Source organism: Alligator sinensis, unplaced genomic scaffold (genome assembly GCF_000455745.1).
Source record: "Alligator sinensis unplaced genomic scaffold, ASM45574v1 scaffold191_1, whole genome shotgun sequence".
Classification (NCBI taxonomy): Eukaryota; Metazoa; Chordata; order Crocodylia; family Alligatoridae; genus Alligator; species Alligator sinensis.
The window spans coordinates 1,659,084-1,675,938 of NW_005842282.1; the positions used below are offsets into that span (position 1 = coordinate 1,659,084).

The following is a 16,855-nucleotide window of genomic DNA, read 5'->3' on the forward strand; positions in this document are numbered from 1 at the left end:
GGCGGCGGCTTCCCAGCGCCTGGTCTGCTCCCGCTCCAGGTGCCGGAGCCCTGGGGCCCGCCAGCCGCTCACTATGACCGGGCAGAGCCTGCGGGCTTTAGCCGAGGCGAACGTGGAAGACGGCGAGATCAGCATCAACGTGGGAGGCTTTAAGAAGAAGATGCGCTCCAACACCTTGCTGCGGTTCCCGGAGACGCGCCTGGGCAAGCTGCTGAGCTGCCACTCCCGGGAGTCGATCTTGGAGCTGTGCGACGATTACGACGATGCCAAGAACGAGTTCTACTTCGACAGGAACCCCGAGCTGTTCCCCTACGTGTTGCACTTCTACAACACGGGCAAGCTGCACGTCATGGGCGAGCTCTGCGTGTTTTCCTTCAGCCAGGAGATCGAGTACTGGGGGATCAATGAATTCTTCATCGACTCGTGCTGCAGCTACAGCTACCACGGCAGGAAGATGGAGCCCGATCAAGAGAAATGGGAAGATCAAAGCGAGCAGGAAAGCACCACCTCTTCCTTCGATGAGATCTTGGCCTTCTACAACGATGCCTCCAAGTTTGACAGGCAGCCCTTTGGAAACATCCGGAGGCAGCTCTGGCTGGCTTTGGACAACCCTGGCTACTCCGTCTTGAGCCGAATATTCAGCATCCTTTCCATAGTGGTTGTTCTCGGCTCCATTGTGACCATGTGCCTGAACAGCCTTCCAGACTTTCAGATTGTCGACAGCAGTGGGAATTCGGAGGAAGATTCCCGATTTGAAATCGTGGAACATTTTGGGATTGCATGGTTCACCTTTGAGCTGGTGGCCAGGTTTGCCGTGGCTCCTGACTTCTTCAAGTTTTTCAAGCATGCACTAAATCTGATTGACCTCATGTCCATCCTCCCATTTTACATTACCTTGATTGTTAACTTGGTTGTGGAAAGTAGCCCGGCATTAGCAAATTTAGGGAGAGTAGCCCAAGTCCTGAGACTTATGAGGATCTTTCGGATCTTAAAACTTGCTAGACATTCGACTGGCCTTAGGTCTCTTGGAGCCACCTTAAAGTATAGCTATAGAGAGGTAGGACTTCTCTTACTTTACCTCTCTGTTGGGATTTCTATCTTCTCAGTAGTAGCTTACACCATTGAAAAAGAAGAAAACGAGGGTTTGGCCACCATCCCTGCTTGCTGGTGGTGGGCTACAGTTAGCATGACCACAGTTGGCTATGGAGATATTGTCCCAGGGACCACTGCTGGCAAACTGACAGCATCTGCATGCATCCTAGCTGGTATCCTGGTGGTAGTGCTTCCTATAACTCTCATCTTCAATAAATTCTCTCACTTCTATAGGCGTCAGAAGCAGCTAGAAAGTGCCATGAGGAGCTGTGATTTTGATGATGGAATGAAAGAGGTTCCATCAGTCAATTTAAGGGACTACTATGCCTATAAAGTAAAATCCCTTATGGCCAGTCTTACCAATATGAGCAGGAGTACTCCCAGTGAACTAAGTCTCAATGATTCTCTGCATTAGTGTGCAGTTCAGACAATAATTTGCATGATATATTTCAAGAGCTGTGTTTATAAATTGTAGTTTTCCTAATTGTAGTTCTTTTCCTGTGGGATAGTATCAGTGACACTGCACTAACTTTGTGCTGCTGAGCAAAATGAAATTTAGTTACCAACTGACAATTTGCACATTTCCATCCTGTTGCATAGAAACTAAATGCTCATTTTTCTATAGAATGGTTATTGTGTCCATGACACTAGTGCTAGTGATGCAGTGCTAATTTGTTACTTTGTGTATTTGCTTTAGAAGCCCTTGTGTGAGCAGAGAAATGAGCTTACTCAGGGGGAAACATAGCAGTGAAATTAACAATGAAATAACCCATTTTCATCTACACTGATATGACCAATCTTCATAATCTGTACAGTTGCCAGTGAAAGGCCATCACAAGGCAGACTTAAAACTTGAAGAACATCTTAAAGCACTTGACACTACTGTAATTTTTTAATCACCTGTGAATACTTTACATAGAAATACATGGCCACCTTTTTATGACTAGTAATTCTAATGTTAACCACATTGCTGTAAAGGTTATTGAGTGCAGCATTTCAGTTAAATTTCATATTTTCTCCAGAACAAATGTGTTAAGAAGTGGATGTTCTTCTTTTGAAATCAGACCTATTGGGTGATCTTTTCACAAATTTTAGTTTTGACCTAACCTGGCTTCCCACTATGTTAGTAATAATGTCCCTATCTATCCCAGTGGGAGCAGTATTAAACCAAAACTGCACTTTTGAAAAGCCCATCCATGCACCTTCAGTGGCAAAAAACCCACAAAGCAACTTTTGCAAACTGGCCTCTGATTGGCAGGGGGAGGAGGGCAACAAAACGTCTCAGACTTGGTTTTTCAAGGAGATAAGTACTGGTGAGTTCAACAGAAGTTGACTGGCATCTCTGGAAGGCACACACGTGGAATCTGAAGGTAGGCACAAAAAAATGGAAGCCTCTATCATTTAAAAGCCAATTTTGAAATCCTGGGCTGGTCTAATTAAAGGGAACATTCTCATGTGAATGGTAAAGATAGTATTTTAGGAACTGGCATTTACCTAGCGTAAGAAGACTAATTAAAATGATGGCATATATTCATGTAGTATACAATCTAATTTTATCAGGGAGGACTTTTTTTAAGATTGGCATACAACTGAAAACAGGTGCCACTGAAATATATAATATTTTTACTTAGAAATTATTACAAAAAACATTTGTCTTTAAGGAGAATTATTACAACTAAAATACATATAATGTTTAATGTTGTCCTCATTGGGCCAGACCCTCAACGGGTATAAATAATTTAAACCAGCTGAGGAGCTGACCATGTATTTTTCAAAACTTATTTAAAAAAAAGAGACAGCAAATCTGATTTTCCATTGAACTACATAAATTAATGTTAGGAGTGCTCAGAGATTTTCCACAAAGTAACAGTTCTCAGCTTTCAGACAATCAAATATTCTCAGCTTTCAGACAATGTCTTCTCTGATAAGATGAAACAGTGATAGCATTGTAAGGAACCGTGCTGTCAAACAACCTGCATTCAGCTAGCAAAATGGTCCTTTGCTGTTCCAACTGTGGTATGCTTCTATTTAGTCTTCAAGTCGATTTACACCCTATTCACTTATCGAGACAAAGGGGCTTCTGAGAATGGATTCAAAATAAACAGATTAGGACGTGGATTAAAGCATTAAGGCCGAAAACTGTCACTTTAAAATGAGGTACCTTACTCAATATTTAGTCACATAAATCAACATGGCCTAACTATCAGAGATACTGGGAGCATATACACATGCATTAATGTGCCTTTTCTAATGCGCATTAAATTTAGTTCCTCCAATGTAAGGTTCTAAATTAACGCACATTAGGCTATGCTAATGCGCAGTAGTACATTTTCATGTTTTTTTAGTGATGCTTAATGCACAGATTATTTTACTGAGCATTAGCATAATGTCACTGTTTGTTACGGGATGCTTTAATGCACAGTAAAATAGTCTACTGTGCATTAAAGTGTATGTGTAGATGCACCCACTGAGCATATGAGGATCCCATTGTATTTATAAAGGCACAGATTTTGTCAAAGTGGACCAGACCTATGGTCTGTTTAGTCTGGGTACCTCCAAGTATCTTGCTATAAGCTGGTATACAATAACTTGCCCATAGAGAAAATTTTCTGAAACATGCACTGAAAAATGAGAGATTTTATATAATTTCTAGATTTTTTCTTTTTAAAAAAACCTTATTAATATCCACACATTTCTTTATAGCTCTAACTTCAAGGGGGAATAACAGTGGTCTAAACATCATACCTGCATGAAGATAGATATTAGATGCCAAAATTTAGACAGCCATATCTGAAAAGTTTTGCCAAGGTTTACATCTCTGGAGGACAGAGTTCACATTCTGTGTAAGATAATGGCTATTAAACCACAGTTTGGTGGTCCCTTTCAAGTACATAACTGGATGTTTGGAAACTACCATAAACTTTGAAATGAGGGCAAAGTAAAGCACAGCTCTATATTGTGTGCATTTCAGGTCAGCATCAGTGCAGCTTGAAAAAAGTATGTTGCAGATTTTCCATTCCTACTTATACACAGTGTAGTCTGAATCCTGAGAGCATGACAAACTTAAATTGATGTAAGGGATAGTCTGGCCTTAATCAGGTCTAAACCAGGGTGGATTGGCAATTTATACACTAACTAATTTGGAGGTATATAGCATAAGCTTTCATGAGCCTGAGCTCACCGAAACTCATGGAAGCTTATGCTATAGAGCTCTGATTTATTTAGTTTATAAGTTGCAAATATACCTTGCCTTTTGCCTGACTGCAGACCAATATGGTTAACTATTCTCTCTCTCCATTAGCTCTCCCACGTTAGGGCCTGTACAGAATCTAGATTTAGCCAGTTACACAAACAATGAATTTATGGAGTTTTTAAAACTCCATTAAAAATAATCCCAAGTAGTATATTCATTTTTAGACCAGTTCCTTCAGCAGAAATATAGACTTGCCAAATGGTCACAAATTCCCCCAGCTGTTGTTAGTTTAGCATTGCATAGTTTGGATCCCAACTTTATAATGCATCATTTAAATAACCTATAGATTATCTTGTGTCCTAGATTTATTATTCATGGGGCCAATAATAAGTCATTTCTGTAGAAATTGAATGGAATGTTTCCAAATTGCATTTTATTACAAAAAAGGAAGTGCCCCAAAGAGTCACTTCTTTTATTGTATTGGTTAAAAGGAATTTCATTATTGCATTTTATATAATTGCTTTCAATCAAAGATGCTAAAAACTAAGATATGATTCAGTATGATAATGGTTTTATACAGAACTTATATGAGAGGTTTCAAAGCCACTTTACAAACCATGTTTTATATAAAGGAATTATTCCATTCACCACATAAATGCAGCAGCTTCTGGGAGGAAAATTGCCACTGTTTAGCACAGGAAATACCAAATTTCTTATTTACAAGAGGATATTTAGGCAAATTGAATGTAATTGTCCAAACCTGGCATTTTCCCAAGACACTAGGAATAAGATAGAAGAAGATACAATTTAAGAAATGCAAATGGTTGTAGTTGTTGGCATTAATTTCTCTGATGTCATAAACATGTTGCTTGCCTTGGTAAAAAATAATGTTGCATTATATTTTTAATTACTAATGCAAGGAAAGAAAGGTGCTAAAGCCTCACTTACATGTTGTATATAAAAAGAACAAGCAAAATAGCCCAGAACCCTTTAAACACCATTAATTCTGATTTAAACAATACTGAAAATATGTACCTGTAGGGAAGAATGAGATATGTTACTCACTATTTCATGAGCTAGCTATTTCATAGCCCAATTCAGTTAAGTACCAAGCACCCCTATCTTCAATTAGCTTAAATAGAAGTTAAAGAAAAATACTCCGTATTTAGAAGGAAAAACTTTTCATCTTATGGGACTGGCCTTAATGCTGTAATGAAGGCAGGAAGAGACCTGGGTTTTTTTGTTTTTTGGGTTTTTTACCAGTCAGTATCCCATCAGATTGTTTTAGAAAACCAGTTTGTTCATTTGAGAGAGTTAATGAAAGATTAGGTCCTGAGTTAAGGGTGAGAGGTATAATTGATAGCATTCTATTATGCTCTGGACTTGAAATTACCATGGTCAGGAAGGAATGTTTTCTATGCAGGTGCAGCCTAATGAAGAGTATCCTGCTCAGCATGACTTCCCTCTACTTTATAAAGGGCACATTTCTGACATCAGAGGAAACCCTGGGACAAGTTGCTATTATCCTCTGTATACTAAAAGATTTGAAGTGGTTAAATGTGCATTTTGTTAATATTTCAAACTGTGCCCCTGCTTTGCTAGAGGGATTAAACTTTTTACAGAATTCTGATTTCTGCTACAAATATGAACTGAGATCTATGGAGTATTATGGATTATGGAGATCTAGGGATGTCACTGAGGAGCAATGTGTTATATAGGCTTCTTGGCATGTATGATTTATTGATAGCTTGTAACTAATCAATTATTTTTGGTTTAGTTTTGTATTTACATTTGTTTTATTATTCATTTATTTTAGTCAATAGCTAATTCTCCCCTATGCAGATTGTAAATTATCGACTTTGAAAGCAGCCTTTGTCTTTCTTGTATATTACAGCATAATCTATTTCCCATCTGTAAGCTTCAAACTAAGAACTTTGTGTTTAGTGCTTCAGTTTTAACACCTATTGTATTTTCATGCCATTGTACAGGGTTTTATTAAGGCTACACTGAACTATTCTGACAGCTGTCATTTGAACATCATAGCAGGTCCCAGCAGTGTACAATCACATTGATGCACAGTAATTCAATCCTATGCCACATCATACAAATTAAAAGTTAAAATATTATTTACATTTAAACAAGGAATTAAAATTTGTTCTAAACTTCAGGGCATTCCAAACATATATTAGCATAACTGAAGAGAAGCCTAGATCTCCTTCTAAAGATAGTTTTCTTTTTTTTAAACTTTACATCAGACTATCTGTCTATAAATGTCTTTAATTGGAAAAGGACACATTTTTAAGTGAAACAGATGGCACAAAACTCTTGTTTTCTATTTAGTAGATTAGGGACTAAGCAAAATACCTGTAATTCTCCTAAGTGCTAAATCAATCCGACATGACCTTTCATCTACTCCTAAACAAACCCTTTCCTTAGAGGCCCCAGCTGTGTACGTATAAGTAGTAGAATACCTCTCAAGTAATTGCTCTTGCTGGGTTGGTTATGTGCTTCCTATCACCATATTCCTGAGTTTAATATACCTTTGACAGTACTTTCTAATAACATTCCACTTTCAGTCATCACCCATATTCCTGGAAGAGGTGTTGTGCCAGAACTACCCTTTTCCATTGTATTATTTTCTGTTCATTTCTCATTTAACCACCTGACTCCCAGTGAAGTTGCATCAGAGATTAATTTGGCATACTGCTTCCTTCTTCCAGGTGTCCACAGCTAGGTCATATAATAATGTTCCCATGCAGAAGTATCTTTCAATTGAACTGTGTCAAAGTGACTTCCACAGGCAATTAAACCAACTTTTTGCAGCAAATGCCATTTAATTGCACTTATCTCACACATGCACACAGGAAGAGGAATTAGCACAGATGTTAAACCTCAAAATGACCTGTTGCCACTAGACAGAGCAGAAGTTTACTTGGTTTTACATCTCCCTTTGGACCTTGAAGACCATGTCAGTCTTCATTTCAATAAATACATAGATCTGGATAAAAGAAGCCAGAAGGCTAATTTGCAACTTCAGTTGTCACAAAAGGGTAGAACAATGTCAGCCTCTTATACATTTTTGCCTACTTTACCAATAGGTTGTTGTCTCCTCTACAGACCCTTCCCAGAAACTAATAGGAATAAGTTACTCTAACACTGGACAAGGTCTGCTGTAGATCTGCCAGATTTTTATGTTAATCTAAAACTCATATCCTTAGTCAGATGATCGGTTAATCCACATGTGGTCACCCCCTGAGCAGTAGTTGAGTGTAATTTAAAAAAAAATTATTCCACTCCCTCAATGCAAAAAAACATGGTATATTCTTTCAGCCATGCATAATACATGAAGAGAACAACTGACTATGCTTCCAGATTAAAAAGATGCAAAGAACACTTGAAAAGGACAGTCAGAGGTTCAATTAGGCATTTCTCAAAGATGACTAGACTTTCTCAGTCTGCTTGTGATTAGCCTGTGCTCCTCTAGTTTTCATGCCAACCCCCCTCCCACCATTTTACACCATTTCTTTTAATCCTGCTTAGTTCATCTGTATTGTCACCATTATATAAAAGGAATGGAAAAGATGCTGTTTGGGTTTAGATGAAGAATGATTATTGGCAGGAATTTAAGAACTTAAGTTTAGGCACATAAGTCCCACTGACTTTTGATGGAACTTGTGCTTCTAAGTCATTTAAGCACGTTTGAAACTCCCACTATATCTTTGTTCACAAATTATAGTCTTGAACTGAGATTTCCTAAAGCATTTTCTAGCCTAATGAATCTTTATAATGATTGTTTATTTGTACTTGTAGTAGTGCCCAAGACCATGATCCTATTGTGCCAAGTTCTGTACAAAGACATAAAAAGACAATGCATAAAAATGACTGTGGTCTGTTAAGGTCATGTTTGTAAAACTCCATCTTACATGCTTTATGGTGCACATCTCTTCCCTGTAACAAAGCATGGCTCTCTACTTTTCTTTCCTTAAATGATTCCTTCCTTACTTCATAAACCTGAAATGACCAGGAGTGGCCTTCATCACAGAAACCAAATTGTAGACATTAAAATAGCATGAAAGCCTTAAATAACATGAGAGGTCCTCAATCATATATGAGGCTGCCTGCAGCATTAGCAGTGCCTGCAGCAAGAGCAGGAAAATCATTCCCCAATTGGTCCCTATTTAATCCATCCTTTCTGCATTCTCCTAACTAAACAACTTTTTAGTTTGCTTCTTCCATGTCTCAGCTTGCCAACTAGTGCAGCAGTGTTATCACCTTATATCCATAAAGAGCCTTTTCAGCCACTACATATTTATGGGCCAAGTTACTGTCTGCTTTGCACTGGCAAAGTTGGGTTGCTTGGAGCCTTTCTTGTATATACACTTGTATTCCTTTGCCAAGGTGGCCACAGTCCTAGCCCTTGTGTTTCCCAAGCACAATAACTAGGTGAGCATTACCAGTGCTTGACAATCTGATAGAGATGACAGCTCCAGGGTAGCACTGAATGTAGGCAAACTACACATCATGAAAGGATATGTAGGCGCTGCCTCTGGAGGCAGTCTCATCCATCACAACCCCAAGAGATATTTTGCCTACAGGTAAAATGCCTTTATTAGATAATAATGATTTCTTTGCTTCACCCCACTCCCTGACTGGAGTTAGGTCCTGGGGTTTGAAAATCATAACAGAGTAACAATACAAAATTCAAACCAGTCAACATGACTGGTGATAGAAGACATCTCTGGGATGATATGTGGCAGCTGTTTTAGAATGCATGTGGTTTTCTCAACTAATTTCCGAAAGTGAGACCAGTACAGACATACCTGAAATATAGAGTAAATCAGGCACATCCTTTGACAGATAATCAATGCCCCCTTTATCTGCAAACAGGTAATTTTAGAAGAGCTGATAAATATCAGAGGTGTCTAATAGATCTCCTTTGAGGAGACAGCTGGAAACAGCAGTCTTTCTCCATTTCACTGTAAAAGATATGGAAAAGCCATTGAAAATGAAAATGTTGGCTTGCTTGGCACTTCCACAAGAACTTACATTACATACTTATGAGGAAGATTTCCCTCCTCACGATCTAACTTGAATGCCTGTACATTTCTCTTGGGTGCAGATGTAACGATACAGCCAAGCGCCCAGGGCAGATGCCACATACAGGGACAACAGTGATTTCTGGTTGCTGCTGCTCTGCAAGCATGACTGTCCAGTTGCAGCAGCAGTCATTTTTTTTCCTCATGCCACTACAGCTGTGGCTGCTTGGTCATCCTGCCCTAATGATACCACTACTTGGGTGTGAGGACACCCAATATCCCAGAGTCCTCTGTTCTCCCTCCTTCTCCCCAAGGGAGAGGGTGGGAGGGCACTGGCTCCCTGATAGTCTGCCAAAGTATGAGCTGTTAGGGAGCCATGCTGAGATCCTGCCCTGAAAAATAACTCCCCTCCCTCCCCCTCCCCAATCAGCTGCATGGTGAGAGGAGGAGAATTTTCCAGGAATGGGTTTCCCCAGCTGAGAAAATGCACCCCACCCCCACACCACTAATTAGCTGATTGGTGGTAGGAGGTGGCATTCTTTTGCAGCAGCAACCTTCCTGGAAGACAGAACCCAGAGCCTTGCCCCCACACTGCTCTGGGTCAACCTGTAGCAGTGAAGGACAAGCCAGGCAGAAGGGACTATTTCTCTTGTAACAGTAAATAGGAGAGTTCCCACCATGGGAGAATATCCCCTTCCCCCCACGTGCCACCAATCAGCTGATTGGTGACATGTGGGGACATCTCCCAGTGCTGGAACCTTCCCTAGGCTGTCTGGGGCAGCTGCTGATTTTCACCAGTGTCCAGCTGCCAATTGACAGCCTGCCCACTTCGCAGGCAGAACAGAAGACAGGCTGTTAAATAATGGACCCACCTAAGGGCAAGATTGGCCCTTGGAACACATGTCGGCTCCAGCTCCCAGGCTATTTTTCTACTGGTAAAAATTTCTCCAAAATTCTTACTGGTAGAAAGACCTGTATGCACATGCCTGATAACAGGCATTGGTACCTGCCAGTCATTGTCAGTGATTGGTTGCCCAGTGATCACAAAGAGCCTGCCTGGTGGTCCCCCTTTCGCAGTGGGGAGAGGGCATGCTTACTGAGAAGCTCCCCTGGGAACATGGGGAGCAGAGGAGTAGCTCCCTGGTCACCTTGGCTGGAGAGCATGCCTTTATGATGACTTTGTAGCTGTCCAGCCAGGGAGTTGTGAATGTAAGTACACCCCTAATAACACTAGACTTTCATAGCACTACAAAGTGTTGAGGCACTGGTCATGCCACAAATGAATGTCTGTCCAGGCCCTTAGGCTTCTGTGAGAATTCCAGCCATAAGGCCTGTCGAAAGCCTACTGAAGTTGATGGAAAAGCCCCCATTGATTTCAGTGGGCTGATCAGATCACTAAGTATAAATGGACTGATTTTCACACCATTACCATCTCTCATTGACTTCAGTGGAATCAGTGGGTGGTCTGCTGCTCTGAACATAAAGGCATTTAGAGACCCAGCTCAGGAAAGCTTTTAAGCAGGTACTTAAGCTCATCTCTATTCAGTGGACTACTTAAATGTGTGTTTAATTTTAATTTCACAGTAAGGGTTCCCAGAATCTGGAACGGGCTTCCAAGGGAGGTGGTGCTCTCCCCCTACTTTGGGGGTTTTCAAGAGGAGACTGGATAAGCAGCTAGCTGGGGTCATCTGACCCCAGTGCTCTTTCCTGAGTAGGGCAAGGGTTCGGACTCGATGATTTACTGAGGTCCCTTCTGACCCTAACATCTATGAATCTATGTGCAAGGTTATGTGCTATGCTGACCACAGATGAGACAGGGGTAATGACAGATGTGAAAGAAAAAAAAAGTGCTTTACTGGAAGAAGCAATGCATTAGTTCAGCCCGGCACCACAGTGTCTGTATAGAGCAGGTGTTTCATTGGGACTTTTTGGCGCTTTTAACTAAAAGCCAATTTAATCAGCTATTCGATAAAACCACCAAAAAAGCCCCACTAAAGCACCCAATCAATATAGACGTTGAGTGAACTGGGTTCAACTAACGCAATGCGTCTTCCGGGCATGTGCTGGGCTCAGCATGGGAGTATGCCAAGTTTAAAGCGATGCACCTTTTGGTTTTTTCCCCATATCTGTGAGCAGCCCAAGTACAAATATCAGTGCCATTTGGGAAAACTGGTTCAAAAGTCTGGCCATGGTTTAAAGCTTGAAATACTCTCCTGCTGTCTCTAGTAAAAGAGGTAAGTGTACAATATAGGCATTGGCCCCTCTTCTCTGAGAAACCAGCCCTGAAGAAAGGTGCCCTCCATTTAGGGCAAATGATCTCACAAAGGAGCACAGCTTAGTGGTAGATTCTTGAGACATATTGTTTTGCAGTTTGGGCAAGTTGTGAGCTACTGCTAGCTGGTTAGTTACTCACTCAGGGCCACACTCTGTATCTTTACCACAGAGGTGAAAATACAGAGTCTACTAGGATTTTCTAACTAGTGGGAGATAGGTACCTGCTCAGGTCCTTCTGAAAATCCAAGTAAGTTCCTATTTTTATCTTAATGTGCTTAAATACCTTTGCCAGTCTGCCCCCCTATCACAAAGGATTTTTAGTAATACTTAAGGAATCAACTAAAGCATGAGGAAAGAAAAATTAGTTTGTCCCCAAGTTTAAACAGTATGCTTATGCTTTATAAAGTGGAGGCAACGGGGGCATGAGACAAGGGATTTGCAGACATTATAAAATTGAAGACAAGAACCTCTTTGTTGACCACTATGACAAGTGAGCCACTCATATATGAATAAGCAGTAATGAACAAATTCAACATTAAGGGGTGAATGTGATTCCCCCAGAGTCAATGGGACTGTAGTAGAAGTTACTATAATGGTAACTGGATCAGATGCAAAGCTGAGGATACTGAACTTAATACACTTTACATTAGTCATGAGGATTTAGGGTCACTCCATCTTGTAATACATCCCATTGAAAATTCCCAATTCTATCGCTAAATTTGAATAAACAATCCCGAGTTTTATATATACATTGAGGTGTCAATAAGCTATAGCTGCAATCACAAAGCAAACAAACCTAATAGAGTTGCTTAGGTGCCATTAACTTAAGGAATGTTGTATTATGGAACAGAAACAAATGGACTGCCACTAGATTTCCATAAAAGTGACATACTCGGCATTGGATATCCTTGACTACTAAGAAAACAGTCTACAGTTATATTCAGTCAACAACTTATATCATATACATTTAAATGCAGTGATCAGATTTGAAATGCTTTTTCAGTTTTGAAAGTTTGTGACAGTAGGTGAGAGATTTCTTATAGTTAAATGGATAGAAAATTTTAGGTGCATTGTTGTACATGCACTAAGACCTGGCTTCAAAACTCACTGAAGGTAACAGAAGGCTCCACCTGATATGGATCAAACTTTACATATATGTGCATACATATATATACATACATATATAAGCCTTAGTCTTTCCATAACACTTTATTCAAACTCTGGTTATCTCAGCAGCTCCAAGAGCATTCTGGACAGGAGGCAGTGATGTGCCACCATGACAGTGGGGACAGAGGAGAAGGAACAGGGGGGATGAGGCCAGCAGTGCTGGCCTCCCCCACTCCCCACTGGCCTTGCTCTCTGGAGGCAGTGGCAACATGGAGTGCTGGCCAAGGGGGATGGAGAGGATAGCACGGCAAGCTTCCCCCCAGCCCCCCTGCTCCTTGGAGGCAGCGGCAGTGGGGGCAGGGGGGGGAAAGAATGGGGTTTGTCTGGCTGCAGTGGGGAGGGGACGGGGGGCTGCAGTGGTGGGAAGGGTATAAGGAGGGGAGTGGGCCCAGACCCGAACCGCCAGGGGGAAGGGGGTCAGGCCCGAAGCAACAGGGGGGGGGGGACAGGGTAGGGCCCAAAGGGCAGGGCGGGGCCAGATGAGGACAAGGGGTGTGTGGGTGCAGGGCTGGAGCCTTCATCCCTGCCACTCCCCACCACCCTGTCATTCTTGACAGGCAATTGGCTAGTATATATCTAAAAATCAATACACAACTGAATATCAATCAAGTTATTTCATTATACAGTTCTACAAATGAACCCAAGATCTTGTAGGGCCCAAAGGGCAGGGCGGGGCCAGATGAGGACAAGGGGTGTGTGGGTGCAGGGCTGGAGCCTTCATCCCTGCCACTCCCCACCACCCTGTCATTCTTGACAGGCAATTGGCTAGTATATATCTAAAAATCAATACACAACTGAATATCAATCAAGTTATTTCATTATACAGTTCTACAAATGAACCCAAGATCTTCACTGTATAAGAACTGATTATACAGGAAAACGAGGTTTCCTGAATATTAGGAGATCCATCATATTATTGCAAAAACTTGATCAATTACATCTTCAACATTTTTAAAACAATAGAAAAGAAATATCTGCTTTCAAATTTCTTCAGTCTCTCCAATCAAGACTTGTGGTAGAGGCGATATCTTTTATTAGAGTTCTTTGCAGAAAAAAAAAAGTGTTTAATTGCAAGCTTTCAGGCACAAACAGCCTTCATCAGGCATCAATGAAAAGATTGTAAAAGTTCTCCTGGGTAGAAATTAAAGTTCATATTCCATGGGAGAGTTAAAATATGAACTTTCCTATGAAATATGAACTTTCATTTTTACCCAGGAGAACTTTTACAATCTTTTCTCCGAAGCCTGATGAAGGGTGTTTGTGACCAAAAGCTTGCAATTAAAGACATTCTTTTGCAAAAATATAGTTGGCCTAATAAAAGGTTTCACACCTCTATCATGAGTCCTGATTGCTCTTTCCTGTAGACCAGTATGGCGGCTACAACCTGGATACCCTTCAGTCTCTCCATGGTTTCACTTCATTTTGTACCTTTTTAAAACAAAATTCTAGAATACAAGATTTTTTTCTGTTATTTAGAGCATGTGGCTGATTTATGAAAATTATCTATATGCTGAATATACAGTCTGAATTTTAAAAGAAGAATTTTACACTTTGTATACTGTTGCTAATGGCCAATAGAAAAAAGGATAATGCTGTGTCAGAGCTTTTCCAAATTATCTCTGATCTAAGTAATCTTGAAAATCTGATCCCCAATTTCATACACTGTGTGAGATCAAAAGGACTCTTTTTGTTATTAGATTATATTGCAGACTGTATTATAATAAAAATGAAAAATCAATTAATACTAGAAGCCTAGTATGAAATAAATCAATCAAACCATTTTATCAATTTATTTTGACTGATTTTACTCTGCATTTTTTAATACCATCAAATATAATCATGCTTGCTGTGGAAACACAAGAGGAATATAGATCATCTGCAAGGATTTTGAAAGGAAAACAGAGAGGTGCTATAAATGCCTGAGAGCTTTATCCATATTCCCATGAATTGTTTCTTTCAGAGGCAGAGTGAATGAATGTATGTTCAAGAAAGACAGAGAGAGAGGGAGGAAGGCAAGGGGAGAGAGAGACTCTACTGGAGAAGTCAATATTAAGTACTAAATATCTGGTCTGAAAACCAGATTTAAGAAAGGTACATTTTTGAGCCTCTTCTGGAACTCAGTAAGATGTCATAATATAAAATGTCTCCCTTTAAAAGAAACATGAGTGAAGTAGAGAAACCAGATCATCCACAAGGAATCTGTCTATTCATATAACAGAGGAAAACTCATAACAGGATACCTTGTTATTGTACACTACTAAATTAAATTTCTACATGTTTATTTATACATTTGAAAAGGAAAATTATAAAAGCCTTTGAGGCAAACAGTAGCTTTAAACAGTATCAGGTAATGCTTCTTCCACTGTAAGAGTCAGAACCTACAAACATTTAATAGATGTACAGAACCTTTTACTCAGATGAATCTTTCCATCAAAGGTCAGCACATGAAAAGTTGAAAGAATTTGGGTGAATCAGAAATGCAGAAGTTGGACCACAGAATAAAATTCTCCTGCTTTGACTCATGCATAGACCAATTGCTGACTGACAGGATATGGATGAAACCTCCATTTTGGTGGGTAATTTCGTCATTTGCCACTATAAGTTTTCCTGCAATTTCCAACTGTAACTACTCTGAGATTTCAGGGCTGGCTGTGATGCCCCTAGTGCCCCTTGGCTCCTTTCCTGTTCTGGGTCTAGGGCAGGGGTCAGTAACCCCCAGCATGCATGCTAGAGTGTGGCACATGAAGGCATTTTGCTTGACACGTGCATCTAGGGGCAGATGGTAGAGAGGGGGCCAGGGTTGCACTATTACAACAAGGATCAGGCCCCTCGCAGTTCCCCAATTATCCACCCAGATGCCCGTGTGCACCCACCACAAACAATGAGCTGGGCTAGGGCTCTGTGGCCCTTGTGCAGCTGCTTTCAGCCTCCCAGTGCCTGCTGCAAATAGCCCGGGCTCCTTGGTGGGCAGCAGGGGCCTGCCCAGAGCCTGAGCAGGCTGCAGCAGGCAACCAGGATGCTGCAAGTGGCTGTACTAGGATCCACAGAACCCCAACCTAGCTCATTACCAGTGGCAAATGCATGTACCACCCACTACAGAGCCTAAGCTGCTACAACAAGGATCAGGCCCCTTGTGGCTCCTCTGCCATCTGCTAAGTTGAGGTTGGCGTGTTTTTGGCACTGCCCAAAAACATTGTTGACCCCTGGTCTAGAGTACCTTTCCATTCACTTTTTTCTGCCGTGCCTTGCTGTTTGTAACAGGGCCCTGCCCTGTTACTAAGGGTTCGGGGGAGTCTGAAGAGCCCCACAGCCCGGAAGCACCTTTGCACACCCACCCCAGACCGGGGAGAACTTACTGGAGGCTGGGGAACCAGGTCTTTAGATGTGGTGAGTCCTTCAGCAAGGGAGCCGACACAGGTGTGGGCAGTGAGAGAGGTTTAGTCATGTGAGCCCAGAGTGGGAAGGATAAAAGACATGGAAAGCAGCCTCAAGGGGCTGCACCTGGCTAGGGAGCAGGCTGTCTGGAGTTACCAGGAGTTAAGCAGAGCCCGGAGCAGGGCTCTTCTCTCTCTCTGTTTGCTTGATCATTTGCTTTGTTGCACAAGCCTGCAAGCTCTGCAAAGCCTCTGAAAAATAAGAGGCAACCAGAAGGTGAAGCCTGGAAGACAGCTAAGTGCTAGCTTATTTGTTTAACTTCTTTTGTTTTTTTTGCATTGCTAACAAGCCTGGGGTAGCCTCTAGGTATTATCTACTAGCCTGGCTACAGCAGAAGCAAGGGCCCTAAACAGTGGGTCCTTGGCCAAAGTCCACAGCAAAAGTAAAACTGGTCAACTCAACTAGCTTGATCAAGTATACCCTGCTGTGATCTTCCCAGACTCTACACATAGCAGCTTATAGTGTTCTTAGTCAGTTTTGGAAAGGGAGGCTGCCCAAGGGTCATAGAGTGAGCCATACTCTGAATTCCTGCCTGCAAATTCCCCTTGGATCTGGCTGGATTCAATATAGCTCTCGCACTCTGTCAGCACTTCCAGCACCTGTTACCTTATGGGCTATTCACAGTCTCCAACCTCCCCTACAGCTGTGTCCATGCCTT

General features: G+C 41.4%; 1 protein-coding gene across 1 annotated transcript; it reads left to right on the top strand.

Moving 5' to 3' along the window:
• The first annotated feature begins 73 nt into the window (after positions 1 to 73).
• KCNS2 (potassium voltage-gated channel modifier subfamily S member 2) lies at positions 74 to 1,507 on the top strand. The gene has a single exon (XM_006027999.1). It carries the CDS (start codon positions 74 to 76, stop codon positions 1,505 to 1,507), a length of 1,434 nt encoding a protein of 477 aa, XP_006028061.1.
• Positions 1,508 to 16,855: the final 15,348 nt, after the last annotated feature.